Source organism: Chiloscyllium punctatum, chromosome 35 (genome assembly GCF_047496795.1).
Source record: "Chiloscyllium punctatum isolate Juve2018m chromosome 35, sChiPun1.3, whole genome shotgun sequence".
In the NCBI taxonomy this organism is placed as follows: Eukaryota; Metazoa; Chordata; class Chondrichthyes; order Orectolobiformes; family Hemiscylliidae; genus Chiloscyllium; species Chiloscyllium punctatum.
In genome coordinates, this window is record NC_092773.1 from 15,504,527 (window position 1) to 15,529,788 (window position 25,262).

Here is a 25,262-nt window from a genome sequence, read left to right on the forward strand (position 1 = left end):
AATCATGTGGTTACCAGAGGCAAATTAAAGTGAAAAGAGAACTCGTTCTGAGCCAGCAACTCATTCAAAACTCAAAAGTCTCCAGTATCCTGTCCTACTTGTCACAGAAACTTCCATTGATGGGCCTAACAGTGACCAAAACACCTCATGATGAACATGGTCAACTTCACTTCAAAGGATGAACAAAGTTAAAAATTGTATATAAAATCATGTTTTGTTGCTTTCTCAAAGTGGACTAAATGCCAATTTTCTGATCTTCCTCAACATTTACAGATATCCCCCACCTTTCGAAAGTTTGCTTTACGCCACTTTGCTTTTATGAAAGCCCTACATGAGTATCTGTTTTCGCAAACAGAAAGAAATCTAAAGAGGATTTTTGCTTTTATGAAAAAAGTCAAAATTTTTGCAATGTAAATTGATGCTTCTTTGCTTTAAGCCATTTTGGCTAATGAAAGGTTTCATTGGAACGACCAACTTTCGGGTAGTGGGGGATAATTATAAGTGCTTTTTAATATTTTGTTGGACAGAACATGACTGCAACATTATTTTCCTTTCATGCAGCCTAAAATGGAATTTTTAAAGAAATTCTTGACAGCATCATTTTAATAGGATATCTGCGTTGGTGGCCTTTTCATCTTGTCATCTCAGAAAATAATTACAGGCTCACGACTGAATCACAAACTCTTTTTCTCTCCCTGCAAAGAGGCTGCCTAACCTGGTGAGTTTTTGTCCCAAGCATTTTCTGTGTTTATTCCAAGAAATTATAGTTTGGCATAAATGACAAACTAAAATTTGCTGGAATTCTCCAGCCTCACTTGTTTTCCTTTTTGATATAACAGCTATCTTACACAGTACTGCCTCAATAAAATCAACAGTAGTTCTGACTTTTAAAAAAAAACGCTGCTTTGTTCACTACATCCGCAGATTGTTTAAAAACTACCTTTCCTGACTGCAGTGATTCCAGAAAGATCACCACCAATGCCCAAACAATCTCTTCAGTACTCTGCGATGTAGTCTCCTTGGTCCAGGTGATTTATCCATCCTCCGATGTTTCAGTTTTCTCATTACCACCTCCTTCGTGCTGGCCACTGCACTCATTTTTTCCTCCTGATTCTCTTAGAAGTCTGGTATGACATTTGTGTCTTCTACCTTGAAAACTGATGCAAAATACCTCTGTCGTTCCTTTGCCATTTCTTTGTTCCCTCTTAGTCCTTCTCCAGCCTCATTGTACAGTGATCCATTATCCACTCTTGCCTCTCTCTTATCTGTTATAATATCAAAAACACTCTTCATATTACCAGGTAGCCTACCTCCTCTTTTATGTTCTTCATGCATCGTTTTTTTATAGATGCTGTCCCTGACTTCCCTTTTCAGCAATGGTTGCCTCAAACTCCCCTAAGTATGTTTCTTCTTCGTTGGGTTGAATTTCTGCTTTAACTGCTGACATTGCTGTAACACTGTGTTCCCTGCTTGGCTCCCTTTCCAATCAACTCTAGCTAGCTCCTCCCTCATGTCTTTGCTGTTAACTTTACTCAGTTGCAGTACCATTACATCTGATTCCAGTTTCTCCTTCTCAAACTGTTGGGTGAATTCAATCATACCCTGGTCACTGTGCCCTTGGGATCTCTAATCTTGAGCTCAATCATTAAGTCTGCCTCATTACCTATCACCAAATGCAGAATTGCCTGTGCAGAGAGGGCTTAATCACAGACTGTTCCAATAAATTCACCTTCATAGTGAAGTCCACAACTGATTATTGTAAGAGTGACTGTCATACATGCAATTTCTATCTCATGATTTATTTTCTTCCTCACATCCTGACTACTGCTCGGCAGTCTGTAACTGAATTCCAACAGAGTATTTTGTCCTTTGCAGTTTCTCACCTTTACCCAAACAGATTGTATATCTTCTGACTCAAGATCACTTCTTGCTAATCGACTTGTTAACAGAGCAACTATGCTCCCTTTGCCCATTTGCCTGTCCTTTCAGTTGAATGCATATTGTTGGATATTTAGTTCCTAGCCTTGATCATCTTGCTGCCATGTATGTGTCTGATGTCCACAACATGGTACTCCTCAATTTCAATCTGCACAAGCTCATTTACCTCATTTACAACACCTTCAATTTTGCATTGACTGCTCCTTTTTCATAATTGTCCAGTTATCTACTGTATCTGAAGTTACTGATTTTGATGGATGTTACATGTCTCACCTGACAGGAACATCCTGAATGAAGACACACAATTCTTTGCAAGAGGAAATGTGGAAAAAGAACTGGTGAAAGCAATGCCAACAATCTCCCCAACTATTACTATCTCCTGGAGGATCGAGGACGTTTTCTTTGTCAATCTTTTGGAATTTTCTAACCCAGGGAGCACTAGGGGCTCCCAAAATTGCTTCAGCATGATCCTCTCCCTCTTAAAAGCCACCTTTGTTTTCTGTCCAAGGGTACCTCTACTCTCTTAACTAACTTTTTTTTGGATGCACATCTGTTTCACTTAGTGCTGTGAATTGTTTGCAGTACAAACTTAATTTGTTTTAATCTTGTGACATTCAACACTGAAAAATTTCACATTCCAATTCAAATTTTAATGGTAAATTCGTCCATCATGAAATTACACTCACTGTGACACCCAAACGATAAGTTCCTCTGTTTTAAATATTAGCTGATTGGTGTTGCTATTCTGCATAATTTCTTTGTTAACCCGGCAGCGAATCCCAAGGTTGTGGGGATCTGTAACATAAAGTGTGGCTTAAATGTTAAAAGAAGCTTGGAATAAAGGACCATTTCTTTCAACCCTGCATTATTGAAAAATTGCACTTTAGAAAAGTGCTTCAAGTGTTGGTACTGTAATCGTATTACACCCAACACGTTCCCAGCTCGGCGAACAGAACCACAACTAGCACCTGAGCTACAAATCTTCTCTCAAACTTTGAACATGTTTTAAAAGTTTGCGCTGCAGAGACAGTGTCACCAATTCATCAATCGTGTTAGTGCAAATGTGCACTGACAAAATTTGTGTTACAATGAAACGTCCTGTACATGTCACAGACTTAAGAATATTGGTTCAGCTTAATTCATAGATCAGACTTTGTTTGGATCAAGCATTAATGATGTTGGCAGCAGAGAGCTCAGGTGGAACCTAACGTGAGTGGATTCAGCTGCACGATCCTGATCTGTAAGTATCCCATGCAGAAAGGGGTGAACAGGTGAGAGGTCCTTCACATGGTTCTGCTTCTGGACCTGGCCAAAGTGGCCATGAAAAGGTCCAGACAGCAGGCCAGGTAGGGGATCATTCTGCCCAACTGTCTGCCCCAGTCTTGTGGCAATGTTCGCACTTGGGTCTCCCTCTAGAGGGAGCAAGCTATGCTCACTGGCATGGTAGAGGCCTTTTAGGATGGGTGAGCACCACACCTCCGGGGATGCATCATAACACAGGACCATGTTATTTTGAATTATGACATTTGCATCAGCAGTTAATTTGTATTTTGCTACAGTGCCTCATTAGGGACTGTTTAAAAAGAAACAAATGGATAAGGAAGAAAGTGGCAGAGTTGAATTTGTTCTGTTGATGAGCACAAGATGGAGCTGGTTCATTTTCAAAATTGTTGGGTAAATAACTGTCATTTAATTCTTCAGTTCGATGGTCGTCAGGGTCCATATTCTTTTGAGTAACTTGTGCTTTTGCCCATTTCTTGATATCACATGGAGTGATTTGATTGAGATTAACACGTATGATGCTCAGGACCCTAATTTAGGCGAAAGTGGATCATCCATTTGGGACTGCTTGCTGATGATGGTTGCAAATATTATCAGCCTTGTCTTTTACACTTAAGCTTTGGGTTCCCCCATCATTGAAGATAGATATACTTGTGGAGTCCTCACATCCTGTTGGCTGTCCATCACCATTCACGCTGAATGTGGCAGGATTGTAGACTTCAGATATATCTTGTTCTGTTGGCATGCAAATAATGCTGTGTTGTAGTTTCACCGAGTTGGCACTTCATTTTTAGCTGTTTCTCTAATCTACTCTTGCACTTCTGATTGAACTAGGTTGGATCTCTTGGCTTGATGGCAGTGGTAGAGCAGGGAATAAGCTGGGCCTTCAGGCTGCAGCTTTTGCTTGAATAGAATTCTGTTGTTGCTGATGGCCTATCGTGCCTCATGGATGCACACATTGGAATTGCTGGATCTCAGTAAAGTTTATCTCACTTACCACTCTGTTGGTGCCACAAAACATGATGGATGATATACTCATTGTGAAGTTAGGATTTCGTCTCCACAGAACTGAGGCGCTCGCTCTTGGAGATACTGTCATAGACAGATGCAGCTGTGGCAGGCAGATTAGTGAAGGTATCATCAAGTATGTTTTTCTGTCTTATTGATTCTTTCCGTACTCAATGTACACCCAGTCTAGCAGCTACGTCATTTACTGAGCTATTTGTGGTGATGAACATGGATGTCCCTCACTTTAAGTACATTATGGATGTCACTACCCTCAATGTTTGCTCCAAGTGGTGTCTATTCCAGGGAGTCATCAGCTGAGGGGGGAGTGTTGAGTGGTCATTGGTAGGAGATTTTATTGTCCATGTTTGATCTGTGCCATCAGATTTCATACAGTCTGGAGTCAGTGTTGTGAATTCCCAGGGCATCTCCAGGTGAGGCAGAACATAACTGGAGATGGTGCTGGTCATGTGCGGAACAACATCTATAACGTATGATTCAATGTGTGTGACTGTGTCAGGCTATTGATTGACTGATCTGTGGGATAACTCTGCCAGTTTGGGCACAATCTCCCAGCTGTTCGTAAGAACTTTGCAGTTGACAGAACTGTGTTCACTCATGATGTTTGCAATGCCTAGGATGATGCCAGGTAGTACATCTGGTTTCAGTATTTTGTCCAGCTTTCATAATGATTTAGTAAAGCTGATTGGCTTACTGGGCCATTATGAGTCTGGTGGCATTCCCACAATACTACTGCTTCACATCAATGATATCAAATGAGTGTGTCAAGAGCTTTGGAAAGATGTGAGTAAAACAAAGATGAAGGACAACAAGAACGTAAAACTGTTCGTGAAGTTCATGATTTAACAAAATGCAAGGTAAATTAAAATGAGAATGAGAATAAGGCCACACAACACTGGGATGAATTCACAAATAATGACAATATTTCAAAAATATTGCAGAGCTTAGGAAAGAACTGAATAGAACAATGAGTAAAATAAAGATCAAGGACAACAACAATTTGAAAATTATTGATGAAGTTCATAATTTACCTTGCATTTTGTTAAATAAAAATGGGAATAAGGCCATGCAACGCTGGCATGAATTCACAGAACATGATGGTAAAATATCAAAAATGTTGCACAATTACATCTGGCATTAAGACACCACCAAAAACATAGTCTGAGTGAATACTTCACAGTAAGATACAGTTTGATACTGAGACACGCATGGAAATAATCAGGGAGATCTCAAATGTTTGGTTTGAAAGTCAGTTTTTTGTGATATTTTCAGGAGGTGGAAGGTGGGAAGACAGAGTCGATTGGAAAAAGAAATCCTGAGCTTAGACTCTAGACATCTGAAGGAAAGATGCCAGGATAGACCAAGGAAATCATGGAAGATGTTACAGAGATATGTAAAATGAGACAAGGACAGGTTTGAAAACAAGGATGGGAATTTAAAATCCGAGATGTTTTCAGACTGAGTACCACTGTACATCAGTAACTACAAATGTGATGTGTCAGCTACCTTTTCCATTTTAATTACATGGTCAGACTATCTAGTCTCAGATAGAGAGATCTGGGAGTACCTGAGAGAGCATCTCTGGTGACTATGGCTGGTCCCAATGGACAGAATGTGTCAAATGTTTTACCCAGGAGCCACTGCTTGCCATTCCGTTTCATCTGCCAGTCACGTGCACTGACATCATGAGCGACTGTGAATCCAGCAACATAGTCCATTGCTTCCTCCTTCTGTGAAGAGGACACAACATATTTATTGCCAGCTGTGTATTCAGATCAGTGTTGATTCTCTTAATATGGTGCGACCTAATGGTTTTCTTGGACCATACAGCAAAGGACCAGAACTTCCAGTCAGAATCGGAAATCCCTTTTTGTTGTTTGATCAGGATCACAAGTGTCAAAGTATGGACTTCATTCATTAAGGTTCAGTCATCTCCTTCAGGGAAGAGAATTCCTATTCTTGCATGGTCTGGCCTGCAAAAGACCCACAGCCACACCAAATGGTTACCTGTTAACCACTGTCTAAAATGGCCTCGCAAGCCACTTATTAAGGGCAACTGAGGATACCAAAGGCCAGCACTACCACTGACGGCCACATCTCATAAATGATTTAAAATAAGGTCCCAATATTTTAGTACAGAAACTTCTCAGTCTGATTTACTGTGAATTTTCCCTTCCGAGTAACACTGCTGGTGTGCTGCCACCAAACGGATTACTGTGGTTCAAGTTGGCAGCTTAACATCATCTAATGAATGGGAATTCAGGGTGAGGAACCAATGTTGGACTTGGCAGCGATACTCACATTTCAAAAAAATATAATGAAACAGCCATTTCTCCAAAGTACACTTTAGCACTGGTCTGCTGTTCCTCTGATATTCCCTGCCTGACACTCATTCATGATGAGAAACTGTATGGCCATATTTGGAGTGGAAAAAGCCATTCAACTCATGCTGAAGTCCAACAGGCTTCAGGATTTTATTATGAATGAGGATACCAAGCTGAGATCAAACAATATGCTGCTGGACCTCCAAATGAGAACAGATGAATTCTATATGACAGGCATACATTGCTGTCTATTCCAGGTGCTGACCAAGAATTTGATTTTGAAAATTGGATGATCAACAGACTAGTAATAAAGATTTCAAAACTACTCTTCTGCTTCATAAAATACAGGCTGTACACTGAATTGCAAGTGTGATTTTGCTAATATTCTGTCTTGGCTTCCACCCTTGTTGGTATCCTACATGGGCAACTTTGTCTTCAGTGGTTCATGATAAAAATGGTTTTGTCTAACACCAGAAATTGTCCAAGTACACTATGCTATTCAAGAGTTTCCACTGTCTCCTATTCACTTGGCAATGTGCACTATCCATAATTGGCATCGGCTTACTGCCTCATTCACCATGAGTTCTTGGCCTCTATCAGCAGACCTGATGTTGATACTTCTTCACTGTCAAAACCTCAATGATCCGAGATCCAATCAACAGAATCCTGACTGACATGAATTTCAATTCAGTATTGAATAATTTCTGATTGTCTTCAAATGAGATGTTGCTCTCAAAAGCAGATTCAGGGACATGAAAGGTCTCATGGCGCTATACAAACCACAGGTAGAAGCTCCCACTGTCCTGGTTCTCATCCTGGTTCTTTCTCATCCAAAATCAGATTAATTGTTCATGCACCTGACTGTTCTGCAGTTCATGGTCTGTGCAAATTCGTTATCATCTTTTGTCTACTGAGCAACAGTACCATCAAATGAAAACAATTAATTGGACTTTGGGAAATCTAGGAACTTAGTACAGCCAAGCACACGGTTACAAGTTTTTTATTTTTCCAACAGAAAATATGCCAAGCAACTCTGAAGTTGCTGCGTTGTCATTTCGGGAATGCTGCTTACACTGTGGACTGTATATCTCACCAGTCTGGGAATGGATCTTTATTGGAAGCAGTCATATATTGGTTTGCAGACCAAAGCATTAGATTTGATGGTAAATTTTGGCAGATCCCAATTGCTTCTCCTTAAATGTAGTATTGGAGAAACAGAGTTTGTGATTGATATTAATTACAAGTTGCTGATGACAAGTGTGATGATACTGACACTGAAAAGGTGATATTGTCCTGGGTTTTTTTGAAGTGAGGTTGTAAAGGCCGAGATCCAAACTGGCTGTTGGAAACAACTTTTGTCAACAATTTAGGAAGCCTTTAGGCTTTTTTAAAAACAGTTGTAACAATGGAACAGGACTGGCCAGTTGTCTCAGTTCAGGCTTTCTAATTTGTTTTGAGTTGTAGCAGTCAAACTGTTTCAGGTCCCAGAGGTATGGAAGCTTCAGGAAATGATTCGTAGTTGCTACATTCTCTGAAATCTCTCAATGTTGTTTCCTCCTGAACTGGAGAACCGCATGTGAGAATCTGTGTGTGAATTTATCTTTTTGCCAAATGGTGTGTTAATGGGATGCCACTATATTGGAATAGATAATTAGTAACAGGAACTATATATTATTAGGCTAACTTTTCCAATAATGCAGTTACTTTAAATTGCTCTTTGTTTTGTTTGTATTTTAACTGTAGTGTTTAGATAAATTGTGGTCTGCTTTACGTGGAGTAGTTTGACCAGTCACACAAAGTCTGGAACATGCACTTCACGTCTACCTTTAAATTAAGGAAAAGTAAGGGTATTGGATACCTTCTTGAAATATTTAGTGGGGGTCTGGTCTAGTCTATAACACAAGCAGAGTCAAAATGTGTAGTGCTGGAAAAGCACAGCAGGTCAGGCAGCAGGAGAGTTGAAGCATTGGGCTTTTGCCTGAAACATCGACTCTCCTGTTTCTCACAAGCTGCCTGACCTGCTGTGCTTGTCGAGCGCCACACTTTTGACTCTGCCTTTCCAGCATGTGCACTCCTCAATTTCTCCATTCACAAGCTGTATGCTAAGGTCTTCTGGACAATTTATTGCTTTAGAAATCAATAAGCACAAGTACAGACCTTGATATGTTTTCCTTTCTTGCCAATAACAAATGCCAGCTCCACTTCCCAATCCACTTCCTGCAAGGAACAAAGCACAAAAGAGAACAATTGTTGGCTCATACTGAAACATGTGATGAATCACTGCTCTATAACTCATGTTTATGGTCAACTGTATTCAAATGAAGAGGAACTGAAAATGCCAAATTATTTTTTGTCAAAATGGACTAAACATACAGAACTTGCTGAAAAATTAACAAAAGTAATTTAATCACCAAAGCAAAGAGAAAGACTGATTGATGTATCAGGAGGATCACCAGAATTTGGTAAAGTGTCTTGTGTAAATGGAAAGTCATCTTTGTCAAATGTACATACTTCAGAACAGAAATACTTATTTATTCTGCATGGTTAAATGAATGTCAACCAAGTTTAAAGCAACACACTCTACTTGGCTGAAACTGTTGTCAGTGACACTTCAACTTCTTCCTACATCTACCGAAGTCGTCTTTGGCTTCTTCCTTCTGAGAAACGTTCTCGTTCTCTTGCTGCCAACTGTGGAAGAAAAGCACACTCACATTGCTCTCTTCTGGGTGAATGATGTCGCTGTAAGGACCAACTATGGAACTACCAAACTTGCTAAATATAACCGGCTCCTTTGGGACTGCTACATTCTGCTCCACGCAGTGATCCATATAGTTCATTCCAACACACACCACTTTGTCTGGGTTTGTTATTGGTGATAGAAGTGTTATTTCTGAGTGACATCGGGTGTACTTCCCACAATCCACAGCTCTGCAAACATAAAAATACTGGAAGGTTACTGTTAACTTACAAGTTCTTCACATTGACCAACCGCAAACTCTCAATAATAAGTTTAAATCTGTAAACATCTGATCAGACAGTATCAATATTTCAACAAGCAGAGTGATCCAAGTGTACAATATTAGTGATGATACACGCGGACTCTCAACTTGAAAGGGTTTAGAAGAATTTGTATGGTTATCACAAAACATACCACCAGTAAATATTTCAAATTATCTCGCTTAATCAGAGCCAGTTTCAGGTATGCTGTTTATTTCTGTGGGCAGAGCCGTGAATGGGAATGTTTGATGGCTTTGAATCAGACAGCTTTGAGTTAGTAGGGTTCATCAGCCTTAATTGGGAGTCTGTCTTGGAGATAGGGAGTCTGATTTCAAAATCTACAGCTATGGATTATTAGCAGGGTGTACATCAGCTGAGATGTGGAAGACCACATATCATTCTAACGTAACCGAACAAAACAATTAAATACCTTCTCGCAGTTTCCAGAGCTGTGTCTCCTATTTCCAGAAACTCTTTCATGGTTCGAGGTAGGGAACTGTCAAATGAATTCAAATCAATAATGTTTCCTCCATCCTTCTCGACTCCCAATCTGACTCCATTCTGATCACCAACAGTCAGGAACTGAATGAGCCTCATTCTTGAACTCTTAGATGCAGAAAGCTGCCTCACTTGGAAACAGTAACTGCCCTGTGAGCAAATAGTGCCAGCTCTAAGTTGGACCAAACGGAGAAATGGAGTTGCTTGAACAAGAGCCTGCATTATAAAACTGAATATGGTGATTTAATCAACTTCATCAGATATTCTTGATAGAAAAGTAGCTGTTTATTGAAACTTCTCAATCATTTGCAAGACATAGTAAGTTGGAGATGTATGAGTAATTTCTAATATACCACAATTAGAAGGCTATCATACCAGACGTATGAATGATATAGCTTTCAAATTAGAGATGTTTTATTTCTGTGAGAAAAAAGGAGATGAAAGGAGGAATCTGATAATGATATTCATTGAGTCAAACAGATCATCTTGACATTTCATTTCACCTAAAGCTAAACTTTAAACACCAGATATTGGACATCACAAAGAAAACAGAAGTCTATTTCTCACATCCCTTGCTTTCAATTTAACCACTCCCCATCTGCTGTTCAAATCCTTATCTAAGCCTTTGCAACTGAATTGACAATGCTAATTTCAAGGATAGATAAAAAATGAAGGCCTGGGTAGCGACACTCATATCACTTCAACAATTACATTTCTTGAAATCCGAATCTCCACAATCTGAAAACATAGAAATGCAAAACATTTACAGGACAGAAGGAAGCTGTTGACCTGTTTTGTCAACTTGTCTGCACCTTTGTTGTTTGTATCCAAGTGGTGGCAGAATGCCCCTCAAATATTCACCATTTCACAGATCAATATTATCTCCTTACTCCCAAAATGTGTCCATCTCTCAAATTGAAAATGCCTATTCTGAATTTGAAAGTTCCACTATTAGTTTCCTGTTCACAACCTATAACTTTCTCCAACATAATAACTGAACCCAGATTCCATATTAGGTCAATTTTGATCTCATTAGGGTCTAGCAATGTTTTTATGTTTTTCCTGTAAATCTGAAAACCCAAGTATTTTCAATCTCACTTCACTAAAAAAAAACTAATAATTACTTTATATGAAATAGTAATGTTCTAGATTTTGAGAGTACAATGAATCTAGTATCTTGTCATCAAACCCAAAGTTTTGAAGTTACATTTTCCTTTCTGGATTGATTTGACTTAAATCCTAAAAAGCTCAACATGCCCTCTCCCCAAATAATTAACTTTTTTTTTATCCCTTTTACTTTTTTTAATCTCCAAGGTAGCTGAGTTCCACAATCAAGGCAGGAAGTGGAAATCAGGATTATAAAATCATGATCTCTTGAACGCCAGGGCTGACTTGATGGGCTACATGGCCTAGTTTTGCTCCAACATCTTAAGATCCTGTAGCAATGTCCTCGAGCTGAGGTGACGGAACTGCAACAACCACAACCATATTCCTTTGTGTCAGCTATGACTGCAGTCCACTAGTTTCCCATGATTCTCACAGATTGCAGTTTTGCTTGGAATCCTTGATTCCAGGATGTAGGGTTTTTTAAAGGAGAGAATTAAGTTCACCAAATTTGATTTACACACAAATCATGAACCATTGGAGCTTGATGAGCATTGAGGTTTTAAATGAACTAAGAAAATTGTCTTCATGTGAAGAGTTGCTCATCAGTAGTTTGTGTCCCATAGCGGTGAATGAATAAGAGCATATCAAATCACTTTAAATGAATTGGATAAATGTTGGAAAAGGAAAATATTGGCGAGTCTTTAAAGCATTGAACATTTCAAGCTGAAGAGCTAGGAGATACACATGAACTCCTATCCTTTGTTTCATCCACTAAAACAGGTCAGATTGTTTATCCTTGACATTTTTGACAAGTATGATCTAAATCAATCAGGCTATGAATACAGAGGAGCCTTGATTATCTGAATGAGATGGGTGGGCACGATTTCGTTTGGATAATTGATTATTCAGATAATCAATTTTACAAAGGAAGCCATATTGATCTAATGCTGTGCTCTACCAGAGAATTTGTTATAATCTATAATATTAATGAGTCTGCTATTTAAACAACTCATCTTTGCATTCTACAAATTACAAGCTAAACTGAGAAGGACTTACCTTCACATAAATACTGTATATGAAATTCCAGCATTAAACAAAGTCCTGAACAGTTTCTACGATTGCAAGAGCATTTATCAGTTTCTGGGAGCTCAGTGTCACGTTAGAATGAGAGAAGCACCACCTTGAGCATGTATTTACGTTCTTGGCCATTTTTTTTCATGAATGGCCCAGTAAAGTGACGGCAATACTGTAAAACATTTACTTTTGCAAAGGGGTGTGTAACTAACCCTTACCTAAAAGATATCCATTCACTGATGCTTGAGCTGCTTATGTTTATTTTTGTTTTTGCCAGCATTTTCACATGTTCTTCAGTACAGATAAATCAAATACACTTACCTCTTTGATTAGATTAGATTAGATTCCCTACAGTGTGGAAACAGGCCCTTTGGACTAACAAGTCCCCAACGACCCTCCGAAGAGTAACCCACCCAGACCCATTTCCCTCTGACTGATGCACCTAACACCATGGACAATTTAGCATGACCAATTCACCTGACCTGCACATCTTTGAACTGTGGGAGGAAACCCACGCAGACACAGGGACAATGTGCAAACTCCACACAGTCACCCTGTAACGTTTTTGCAGGACTTGAAATCTTCTTCAGATAATCCAAATTCGGATAATCAATATTCAGATAATTGAGGTTCCTCTGTAGTTGAAATTTGAGAACACTAAGTTAGACATAATAGATTAACCTGGAATGAATTCCCAAAATTAAAGTTTTAATAAAATATTACATCTTACTGCTCCTGTATGACTTCATCAGAAACAAAATTATCATTGGGTTTTGCTTGTGCTGGGAATCCAAAATCATGAGCCATACCTCTGAGATACTAACTAATCTTCACAGAGATCGCTTCGAATGTTCATCACTAAATGATTTGCAAGATGGTAAATAGTATTGATGCATCTCATGGGAACCCAGTGACAGTGAGAGAGAATAGGCACAGGTGAGGTGCCGGAAGACTGGAGGTTGGCAAATGTGGTGCCACTGTTTAAAAGGGGGGTAAGGACAAGCCAGGGAACAATACATCAGTGAGCCTTATGTCAATGGTGGGCACATTGTTGGTGGGAATCCTGAGGGACAGGATGTACATGTATTTGGAAAGGCAAGGACTGATTAGGGATAGTCAACATGGCTTTGTGCGTGGGAAATCATGTCTCACAAACTTGATTGAGTTTTTTTGAAGAAGTAACAAAGAGGACTGATGAGGGCAGAGTGGTAGATGTGATCTATATGGACTTCAGTAAGGCATTCAACAAGGTTCCCTATGGGAGACTGGTTAGCAAGGTTAGATCTCACGGAATACAGGGAGAACTAGCCATTTAGATACAGAACTGGTTCAAAGGTGGAAGACAAAGGGTGGTGGTGGAGGTTTTTTTTCATACTGGAGGCCTGTGACCAGTGGAGTGCCAAAAAGGATCAGTGATGGGTCCTCTACTTTTTCATTTATATAAATGATTTGTATGCGAGCGTACGGTTAGTAAGTTTGCAGATGACACCAAAATTGGAGGTGTGGTGGACACGAAGAGGGTTACCTCGGATTACAACAGGATCTTGATCAGGAGGGCCAATGGGCTGAAGAATGGCAGATGGAGTTTAATTCAGATAAAATGAGATGCTGCATTTTGGGAAAGCAAATCCTAGCAGGACTCAGACTATTAAGTGTTAACCGTGCAGAACATCATACATTCCCACAGAACTGAACAGAAAGGATCATGATTTGAAAAGGCAAGAATTTGAGCAATAAAAATGAAGGAACTCTTTCGATGAGCTAGCATCATGGTAAATGGACAAAGAGAATTGATGTTTCAGATCTGTGACTTTTTGTCAGAACTGGGAAAAGTTGAAGAGATGTAAAATAGCTTTCAAACAAAGGGTGGGCAGGACAAAGACAAAAGGGAGGTCTTTGATCTGATAGAAATCAGGAGAGAATTAATAAGTTAGTCCCCAGGAAGCAAAAAGAAGAGAGATGCAGCAAGAAAAGAAATAAAGTCGTGCTAGAGGTGGTGTGCATCTGGCTAAAAAAGGATAAATTAAGTTGGAGAAAGGGAACAAGGTTTGTTGCTTGAAACTGTTCAACTGATTGTCGATCCAAAGGGCTGTAAAGTGCCTGACTGAAAGACGACGTACTGTTTATGAGACTTCTGATGAGTCTCACTGGAGACATCAGTTTGCAGTAAAGTGGAGAATTAGAATGACAGGCCCCTTGAAGCTCAGGCTCACAGCTGTGAATTGATCAGAGGTGCTCCGCAATATAGTCTTCCAGTCAGTGATTAATCTTCGCAATGTTGAGATCATATTGTAATTATGTGACATGAGATCGAAAGCACTGTATGTAAATCTCTACATGGAAGCTATGTTGGGCTGCCCATAAGAGTGCAGGTACAAGGGCAGGTGTTGTCTCTCTTCTATGTGCATGCAAATCTAAGAAAGAGACCATGTTTCAGCAGTCACTGAGGAATAAACCAGTTCCCCTTCCTTCCCTTTCCAGAATTTGGAGGGTCTGTTTCCTCTGTGATACTCTGGTTCGTACCCTGTCAGCACCAATATGCTGTTTCTTCACCTGAATAGACAGTTAGGAGGCTGGAAGAACACAACAAGCCAGCAATTTCAGAAGGTGGAGAAGTCGACATTTCAGGTGTAACCTTTCTTCAGGGCTGGAGATTGGTATTGGGGGGTCACAGATAAAGGCACTGGTTGGAGGCAGGGTAATGAAGTGGGGATAGGTGAAGACTGGTCGAGGGTGCGGCTTGGTTGGTTAATGGGAGGAATGAATCGTTGGTGGCAGGGAGTGGGAAGGGAGGCATTTTGAAATTGGAGAACTCAGTGTGGAGTCCTCTCAACAGGTATGGCAGCATCTGTGGCAAAAAAGCAGTTGATGGGACTTGTAACGTTTACTTTCTGTTCTTCTCACAGATGCTACCAAACTTGCTGAGTTTCACCAGCAGTTGCTGTTTTTGTTTCAGATCTACAGTATACACACGTTTTTTTTGTGTTCCTTTTTTTGGCAGTTTTGCACACATGGAGATGGAACACTGATCCTTTTATTTCCTTTCTCCTCAGCAACCTAGGTCACAAGTAACTCCTTCCTGATGAAGGTGCAATTTCTTGGCACTTAATGCAAGCTCTTACACGACTTGCTGGTCCCAGTGTGGACTTTTACTTGGTAGAGACTGAATGTTGATTGGGTGACTCCAGAACACCTCTGTTCATTTTTCAAAAGTAACTCCAAGCTTCACTTGGGCTGTGAATTCAATTTCCACCATGCTGTCACATTGACATTGATGATCTTGGCTGATTACTCTTGTGAGGCTCAATGAAACATTCATAAACAATATCCAAGGAACAGAAGAATCGACATTTCGAGCATAAGCCCTTCTTCAGGAATGAGGAAAGTGTGTCCAGCAGGCTAAGATAAAAGGTAGGGAGGAGGGACTTGGGGGAGGGGCATTGGAAATGCGATAGGTGGAAGGAGGTCAAGGTGAGGGTAATAGGCCGAGTGGTGGTGGGGGCGGAGAGGTCAGGAAGAAGATTGCAGGTTAGGAAGGCGGTGCTGAGTTCGAGGGATTTGACTGAGAATAGGTGGGGGGAGGGGAAATGAGGAAACTGGAGAAATCTGAGTTCAGATTTCTCCAGTTTCCTCTGAACTCAGATTTCTCCAGTTTCCTCTGAACTCAGATTTCTCCAGTTTCCTCATTTCCCCTCCCCCCACCTATTCTCAGTCAAATCCCTCGAACTCAGCACCGCCTTCCTAACCTGCAATCTTATTCCTGTCCTCTCCGCCCCCACCCCACTCTGGCCTATCACCCTCACCTTGACTTCCTTCTGCATTTCCAACGCCCCTCCCCCAAGTCCCTCCTCCCTACCTTTTATCTTAGCCTGCTGGACACACTTTCCTCATTCCTGAAGAAGGGCTGATGCTCGAAACGTCGCTTCTTCTGTTCCTTGGATACTGTCTGACCTGCTGCGCTTTTCCAGCAACACATTTTCTGCTCTGATCTCCAGCATCTGCAGTCCTCACTTTCTCTTCATAAATAATATCTCATATTTCATTTTGGCACTTAGCAGCCTTATGAATCCAACACAGAGTTCAAACATTCCAGAATGTAAACTCTGCTGTGTTTCATTTCCTTTCTTCTGCCTTCTTATTCATTTTTCTGTCAGCTGACCGGCTTTTGATACATACTTTGTTTCTTTTTCACTTGGAGATTAAATTTGGCCGTGCAGAAGAGATTTTTATCTTTTAATCACAACTGTTTTCTGCTCGAGTTCAGTTTTCCCTCTATCCATGTTTGTGAGAGGCCCTTGCAATGGTTGTTGTTTCTGCAAATATCATAACGCTGAGTCATGGTGGTGGGGGGGGGGGGGGGGTGGTGGTATATGTTAAGCTAGATATACTTGCATGCAGTTACAAGTAACTGTATCTTGCTTCTGCAAATATCGCAAGGTGAAATCATGAGAGTATATACCAAGAAATAACCAATCAAAAAGGGAGGTGGTCGACTGGTCGAAACAGATGCATTGACATGACTGTTGCAATTGTCACGCACATAGGGAGTTAGTATGAATAAGATAACCAAATAAGACCCCGTGTTGCATCAGCAAAAGTTATAAAACCCGGCTATCAAGGGGGGGCGGGGGGTTGCACACCACCAATAGGCCACAGACATGTGGTAAACTGATTAGATTAGCAACTGCACAGAGCAATTACAACTACCACATATGAAGTAAAAGGGGGAGTACCGAGAGACTCAATTGAACTGTAGAAATTGTCATGTAACCTCCTGATCGGGGTGCCTCCTTTAACGGTGACCCGGCTTGCGAGACCGTATGAAAAAAGACTGCTTCAGAATTTGACTCGGACTGAAATTATTGAACAGTGAGCTTCGTTTCTCTCTCCACCTGCTCAAAACCTGTTCCAATTGTAACTTTTCACAGAAAGTGAACATGAACTCTGTCTTTTACACTTATGCTCCTTCATGCGATTGGTTTTGTATTCATTTTCAGATCTCTAGCATTACTAAAATGATTTTCGATCATTATTTCGACAGTTATTTTCGACGACTCTGAAGGTTTATTAAGCAAGAATGAGCGGAGCTAGAATCTGAGCCGAATTCGGGTTAACGTTGATCTAAATTGCAATGGGAGAGAATAGAGAGAAAGAAATGTGGCTTGGGTTTCCAGCAACTGCGAAGGCTTGAGATCACCTGACTTAGGTCGACATGTCAAATTTTTTAGTTGACACGGAATCCATTAAGTAAAAACTGGTATCTTCATATTTGTCAAAATCAATTTACACCAGTTCTGACTTTACAACATATTATTTTCTGTCAACACCGCAAATCTCAGATTTCTGTCCCTCGCTCACGAGAACTGCTCTTGGCGTTTTTTTTTCAGCCAGACCTGTAAGTGAACCCAACGTTTTGCTTTCTGCAAAAATCCCTCAAAGGGGCCGATACCGAAAGCGGAATTCTTTTACCATTACTGTACCTCCTTCCCTTCGAAAACAGCTGAGGAAGCAGAGTTGACCTCCGTGTTCAGGAGGCAAGGGTCAATCGACAGAGACAAAGGTCATGGCGAAGAAGCGGACCAATCAGCGGTGGGTGGGCGGTAACGTGCCGGTTGACAGCGTATCAGCGTGGAGCAGGGACGGACGGTTCAGAGAGGATTGCCGCTGAGCTGGAGCTGGAGTGATGGAGGCCCTTGGGTCGGATTTGAGGTGAGAGCGCATCGCAAATCAAAACTCCCCTCCCTCCGACGCGCGTTATTTTCCGAAGCTGATTCCTTTCGTCCTCTCCTCACCCCGCAAACTTTTGTTTTAAACCGTCGGTGCCTCAGCTCCGTGTAGGGTGAAACGGGGATCTAGAGAATTTTCTGGAAGGGGATGCGACCCGAAATTTCCATCAGGGAGGCTGCTGGTGCTCTCCCTTTGGATGACCCACTTTGATTCTCACTGATTTCTTTAACACTAATAGGAAGTGCTGGAGAAACTATGCGGCTCTGGAAACATTGGCGGAGAGAGAAAGAAGCTGTTCATGTTTCGAGCCCACTGTGACCGTTTTCGAGATTTTTATTTAAATGGTGTGTCCCGATCATCTTTCGTGTGTACTTTTTGCGCAAACGGAAATTTTTTATCTGCAAGTTTATTTTCTTAGATCTTGTGCGCAGTTGTCTTCAGTGACTTGCTTTTGCAAGTATTTTATCAGTTGCTCAGTGCCCAACCTCCAGCCACCCCAGAGCAATGTTCAAACTACTGGAAATGAGTGCCTGTTAATACAAAGGTGACTGAATATGAGTGAAGTACTTTGTGCAATGAGCTGCGTTCCCTGGATGTCGTTCCACCCCTCACACTTGTCCTCTGTCTGTTTGTGTGTGGTCAGAATTTTACCGAGCAGTCAGACATCGATGCTAATTGCTAATCTGTAGCTGGAATCTAAATGCTTGCAATATGTAGTAACTTGTTTTAAGTTCAGAAACTATCTATACTTTCTGTGAACTTACATCGAAGAAGATTGGAGAAATGGGGAGACTTGCATATTTGATCTTGAACTTGTGTGAACGGTCTAGGATTTGTGGTAGTTGATTGCTCGCATGACCCCCCCCCCCCCCCAATAAGGCACTTCACTTGGTTTGTTTTCCCCACAGGTGCTGTTTTTCACATATATTTAATTGAACAGTGGCTTTCTTCATCAAAAGACCTTTGGTTTCAGTTTATTTGACGTTTTTCAGATCTGTTGACTGCTTCTAAGAACATGTAATTTTTTAAAGCTTTGTCATATACCAGTCTTCAAGGAGGGAGAGAGGGGAAATTGCAGAAGTGATTCCAGCTAATTATACCCTCAAAGTTTCAACATATTTTTCAAGCACAACTTCCTTTTGTGGCTTTAAGAGGTGTTGTGTTTTCTTTTTGTGAAGAGAGGTTGAGATTGGTGCTGAATGCTCTGTTCCCATCTAATGAGGTTGACAGCTTTTGAGGCCCTGGAATGTTTTAAAGTTGGAAAAAATAAAACAGCATCAAGGGTGGGGCCAAGCTTCCACACAACCAGGATTTTAGCTTTAACATTCAGTAGTTGCTTCCACAGCTGGCTTCAATGATTTCTGTTCACATTATAGCTAAAAACTTGGATTCTCTTCCTGCTGCTAAAATTGCATGTGAGATAACCTCTTTTATTGAATTTGCCTTTGCCAAGGGTGTGTTTTGGATTGTTACTCCATTGGAACAGTTATTTAATAGTTAAATCAAATATGTTATTCTGTTAAGTTTTCTAGTACAGTAAATTTATTATGGTTTTGTTTGTATTTGACTTAGATCGAAAATAAAGTGTGTTTTGCTTCAAGCCTGGTAGTTTGATCATTTGAGTTGCATCCGGAACGTAGTGCCTTAGACTTGCCTTTTTACAGCCCTTTTTGGGCCTTAGTAATATATTTTGAGTGGATTTGATCCGGTCTGTCAAGACTCTTCTTAAACCAATGCTGACTCTGGCTAATCCTGTCACTATCTTCCATGTGTTCAGCTAGTACTTTTACGATGAACTCCAGCATTTTTCCCACTATCCATGTCAAGCTAACTCATCGACAATTAAAGGTTTTCTTTCTGCCATCCTTCTTAAATAGTTGATTTACATTCATTACCATCCAATCTATATGTCCTCTTCCAGAGTCTGTAGAATTTGGAAAATGACCAACGGTCTGTCTACTACTATCAAATTGTTTTGCATCAGTCACTGGGATAGCATTAGTTCTCCTTGAGTTTTTGTTCCCTGTGCAGTTTGTAACTAATGGTCTTGGTCTTCAGGCTCAACTCCGAGTTAGACATGCTACCATTGTAAACTGTTTTTTTTCTTAAAGAAGATCCCTCTTCAACTTATGTTTGATCACTGTCCTCATTTGTCAAAAAAAAGACCAAGTATCCTGATAATGGAAATTGCTTGTATCCTATTTAGTTGACTGCCAAATGACCAACTAATACAAATCACCACTGTTCAAGCCTGCTGAATGTAATCAAGGTGTCCAACTGGGTAAAGCCTGTTTCTATCTCTGCTGTGATAAGAGAATTGTTCATTCTCCTTGCTGTACAGCCTAACTAAACATGACAGAAGCTTTGCTATGTTTATTATGAAATATAAAGAAACGTTAGGTTTCTAGCAAAACCTCAGAGGCTTATAATGTTAGGTTCTAATGACCCGCCTGGCTCTTGAGAATGGTCAATTGTGAATTTACTACTAGAAATTGTTTGTGGTAGAATTTTATGCTCAAAGTTGAGTTTGAAGCACACGTGAACCAAGACACTAGAACCATTTTCTTAACGGATGCTGCTTGGATGTTTTCATTTTATGGCAGGTTTTACAGATTTTGTCTAATAAATGGTTGCTTTCAAACTTAACATTTCAACAGATTCCAAACTCCTCTTCGAGTTAATTTTAAATTCAGCTTGCAGTTAAAAATCTTCATACCTTTTCAGATTTCGGCCTTGAATTGCAAATGTTTACTGACCTGAACTGGTGGTTGAATTCATTCCATTTGTTGAGATTGGCCATGACCATAGACTACATGACCATAGACTACACTATGCATATGATAGTCATGCTTTGAAATGCCAGGTCATTTATTTACTGATCAACAGATGCGGTCTTTAAAACGTAGAAATTATGAGTCTGTCATCTGAATACGGATGTAAGGTTTTGGACCCTTGATTACTGCTGCTATTCTGCTGAGACTCTGTCCCTCTCCTTGTCATAAGGGTTGTAGTTGAGTTTTGCTCATGCAAATTGGCTGCAACTTGCATTATAAAGTGAATAAACTAAAGTGCGATGGATATCCCATGTGTGATGATAGAAATGGCCTTTAAATCTGAAGTTCAAGTTCCTTTGTTTTCAGGGTGAACAGGTTTAAAATAATGGCAAACTCGGAACCACAGTCGTTTTGCCCCAGAACTGGCCTGGTCTAAGTTGTTGGTGCAGTCACTGCCAAATTGCAAAAGGGCATCTCTTGAATTGACTAATTCAAATCTATAAGTTTCATCATGAGTACCTTGACATTGGGATTGAAGTACTGTCTTAAGTATCTCAGCCTCCATTTGATGTACATAATTGTAAAATTAAGTTGCAAGTTACAACTTGGTGAATTCAGGAATCTGAGATTTGAGCCTTTTTTGATGTTGGTGAAATGACATCTTTAACTAAAGATGCTAACTCTGATTTTAAAATAATTTATTTTGCAGGATTCCTGAAATTTTCTTCACAACTGAGTTGCAAGCCACAGAGTGAGTACAATATAAATGGATGTTGCCTTGTGTTGTAAATACTCTTTGTCTTTACAAACAGGATCTTTTCTCTTTTTAAAAGTAGCTGTCTTTGTTCTGGCAAAAGCACCAAATTCGAGTGAATAACATGTAATTTTGTTCTCAAACTTTTCAAAAAATACTTATAATCATTTCAAATTTCTCCCAAAGCACATGAAAATGAGATGCAACTGTTTGTGGAATTCATAGGATCCTGGTTAGTGTTGAAAAAGGCCATTTGGCACAACAAATTCACACCGACCCTCTGAAGATCATTCCACCCAGACCCATTCCCAACCCTTTTCTCCCCTGTGATCTCTGCATTTCTCAACACACCTAATCTACACATCCCTGAACATGGCCAGATTCCCAAGCTTCCCACAGAGTTCGAGGGTGTATCTGATCAGGTGCTAGAGATGTATTCACTTTTGTGTTTTAAGACATCCAGCACCTCCACTTCTGTAATACATATATTTTTCAAATGTCCCCATCTGTTTCCCCACATCGTGTATCATCAGTGTTCTTCTCCACAATAAACACTGACGCAAAATACTGTGATAGTGTCTGGTCATCTCCTGCAGTTCCACACACAAGCTGCCATGCTGATACTTGAGGGGCCCTATTCTCTCCCTAGTTATCCTTTTGTCCTTAACATATTTATAAAATCCCTTTGGATTCTCCTTAACTCTATTTCCCAAAGTTATCTCATATTTTCTTTTTTTCCCCTGTTAACTGTACTCCTACTGCCTGGATACTCTTCAAAGGATTCACTTGATCTCTGCTGTCTCTCGCTCTGACATATGCTTCCTTTTTCTTGACCTAAACCTCCATTTCTCTCGTCATCCAATATTCCATACACCTACCAGCCTTTCCTTTCACCCTAACAGAAACCTCATGTCTCTGGACTCTCATTATCTCTTTTTTGAAGGCTGCCCGTTTTCCAGCCATCCCTTTACCTGTCAACATCTGCCCCCAAACAACATTTGAAAGTTCTTACCTAATACTGTCAAAATTGGCTTTCTTCCAATTTATAACTTTAGCTTTTAGATCTGGTCTATCCTTTTTCTATCACTATTTTAGAATTAATAGAATTATGGTCGCTGGCCCCAAAGTGCTCCCCGACTGACACCTCAGTCACCTGCCCTGCCTTCTTTCCCAAGAGTAGGTCATGTTTTGCACCTTCTCTCATGGGTATATCCACAAACTGAATCAGAAAATTTTCTTGCACACACTTAACAAATTCCTCTCCATCTAAACCCTTAACACAATGGCAGTCCCAGTCTATGTTTGGAAAGTTAAAATCCTCTACCATAACCATTCTATTATTCTTACAGATAAGTGAGATCTCCTTATGAATTTGTTTCTCATTTTTCTGCTGACTATTGGGGTTCTATAATACAATCCCCAATAAGGTGATCATCCTTCTATTTCTGTTCACCCAAATAACTTCCCTGGATGTATTCCCAGGAATATCCGTCCTCAGTACAGCTGGAATTCTATCCCTTACTAAAAAAGGTACTCCCCCACCTCTCTTGCCACCCTTTCTATCCTTCTGATAGCAGTTGTATCCTGGAACGTTACACTGCCAGTCTTGTGCATTGTTGAGCTGTCTCTGTAATTGCTATGATATCCCAGTCTCATGTTCATAACTTTGCCCTGAATTCATTTACCTTCCCCTGTTATGCCTCTTGGATTGAAATAAATGCAGTTGCATTTATCAGTCCTACCTTATTCTTTGCTGCGTTCCTGCCTGCCCTGACTGTTGGACTCACCCTTTTTTTTTCCCAACTGTACCAGTCTCAGATTGAGCTCTTGCCTCACTATTTCCTTGGGCTCCCCTGCCCAACCTTACTTGGTCACATCTTCCTGAGCAGCTCTAGCAAATCTCCCTGCCAGTATATTATTCCTCTTCTGATTCTGGTGCAATCCCTCTTTCTTATACCAGCCACTTCTACCCCAGAAGAGGTTCCAATGATCCAACAATATGAATCCTTCTTCCCGGCATCAGCTCTCAACTACACATTCATCTGCTCTATCCTCCTATTCTTAACCTCGCAAGCTCAGTGCTGGGAGTAATTACTACCCTTGAGGATCTCCTTTTTAAATTCCTCCCTAACTTTGTACATTTTCCCTTCATAATCTTATCCTTTTCCCTTCCTGTGTTGTCAGTTCCAATATGTATAATGACCTCCTGCTGATCCCTCCCTCTCTAACATATTCTTGATCCTTGCAGCAGGGAGGCAACATTACCGTTCTGATGTTTTGGTTGTGTCTGCAGAAACATTTTGTGTGCGCCTCTGACTAAAGACTCCCCTATTAGTTGATTGCTTGGAACCTGATGTACCCTTCGTTACAGAAGAAACGTTCTCACCACCAGGCACTTGGCTGTTCGTACTACAACCTCCTGAGTCCATCACCCTCCACATGTTCCAAAACAGCAGACTTATTTGAGATGGGGATAGCCACAGAAGACTCCTGCGCTACCTGCCTATCCCTCCTACCATTTCTGGCATTAACCCATCTTCCTGACTATACCGGTCATTGTTCATTCCATGTAATTGCCATCCATCATACCCCCTCGTTCCTGTAAATTCCTTATTGCCTCCAACTATCAATCTATGCGATCTGATGGGATTTGCAACAAAAGACACTTCCTGCAGACAAAATCATCAGTAATATGGAAACTCGCCCCGAAGGCAGTCTTTGCTCCATCAGAAGGACATGTCTCCTTGGGATTCATGTGTTTGTGTCAATGTTCCACAATTACTTTCTGACCCTGATGTTTTAGAAAATAAACTTGTCAGATGTAACCTTTTCTCCTCATGATTTTTCTTTTGAAAATAAAACAAATTTCCAACATGTTAAGTTTTTAACACAGCTTTCATCACTTGAGAGTGCTTCCCTTTCTTCAAAAGTCTGGATTTGTTTTACAGTTTGTGGCTCAGACGTTTAAGTGTATCTAAAATTTCTTGAAGAACTATGGGCAGTAGTTTATTTTGCATATTTTACCTGCACTAAGGTAATGTTTTTGTCAGTTTCCCACTGGAATCAAATTGGTAAATGTTGAGGAAATTTGTTGGTTTATGATCTCCAATGATGTCAAATTAAAATAACAATGTCATGAACGTATTGTATTTTGTGGTACACAGGCCAACTTGTGATGGTATTGTCTTAGTTACCGACAGCATCAACAAGCTTTCTGGAGATCTACAACAATTGAAAGTTCCACTCAACCGCTACAAATCTGTAAGTACACCAGTATTATCATGTTAACTGCACCTGTGAACCTGTTTCCATTAGGGACTTGATATCCAGTACAATAGTCCTGTGGTTTGAGTAAATTAGCAATATGTGCAATTTTAACGAACTGTTTAGATCCAATTCAAAGCAGTCGAGGCCAGATTTTTGCTGCTGACAAGAAAATATTTTTAGCAACTGAAATTACCTCCTGAACAAATGATTTATAGTGAAGGAAGAAAAACATTGCTCACTTATCAATTTGCAACTTCAACTTCTCTCATTTTTCAAGTCCCACAGAGACATATACATAGTAGGAAATGCTGGCATGATGTAAAAATCATGGGTAGGAGGAGAACTAAGTCATAGTCACTTTCTTATCAAAAATCAAGATCATCAAACTCCCTGTTTTGCTCTTAGAATCTTGTTTGTTTCTTCAGTAATAAAACAGTGTTATTTGCAGAACAATCATCAGCTTTTAGCAAACTGGTTGATTGAGCCTTTTACTTT

General features: G+C 40.3%; 2 protein-coding genes across 7 annotated transcripts in view; one reads left to right on the top strand and one right to left on the bottom strand.

The window, feature by feature from the left end:
• The window catches only part of fahd2a (fumarylacetoacetate hydrolase domain containing 2A), a 31,840-nt gene extending 14,051 nt beyond the window's left edge, over window positions 1–17,789 (bottom strand). For 2 of the 6 annotated variants that reach the window (XM_072554057.1, XM_072554055.1), the window contains exons 1-5: window positions 9,997–15,575; window positions 9,281–9,497; window positions 8,727–8,786; window positions 5,813–5,975; window positions 2,625–2,733 (exon numbers count right to left, since the gene is read on the bottom strand). In XM_072554057.1, the coding sequence (XP_072410158.1) occupies window positions 2,625–2,733; window positions 5,813–5,975; window positions 8,727–8,786; window positions 9,281–9,497; window positions 9,997–10,286 (839 nt within the window). In that variant the 5' untranslated portion in view covers window positions 10,287–15,575. Of the gene's footprint in view, window positions 1–2,624; window positions 2,734–5,812; window positions 5,976–8,726; window positions 8,787–9,280; window positions 9,498–9,996; window positions 15,576–16,978; window positions 17,351–17,725 lie in introns of those variants that run through there. The other 4 variants (XM_072554060.1, XM_072554061.1, XM_072554056.1 and 1 more) reach the window with 4 other exon arrangements.
• Window positions 17,790–17,851: 62 nt separating this feature from the next.
• The window catches only part of LOC140459689 (putative aminopeptidase W07G4.4), a 41,209-nt gene continuing 33,798 nt past the window's right edge, over window positions 17,852–25,262 (top strand). The window contains exons 1-3 of the mRNA XM_072554054.1: window positions 17,852–17,954; window positions 21,456–21,497; window positions 24,665–24,761. Coding sequence (XP_072410155.1) covers window positions 17,929–17,954; window positions 21,456–21,497; window positions 24,665–24,761 — 165 coding nt within the window. The 5' untranslated portion in view covers window positions 17,852–17,928. The remainder of the gene's footprint in view (window positions 17,955–21,455; window positions 21,498–24,664; window positions 24,762–25,262) is intronic.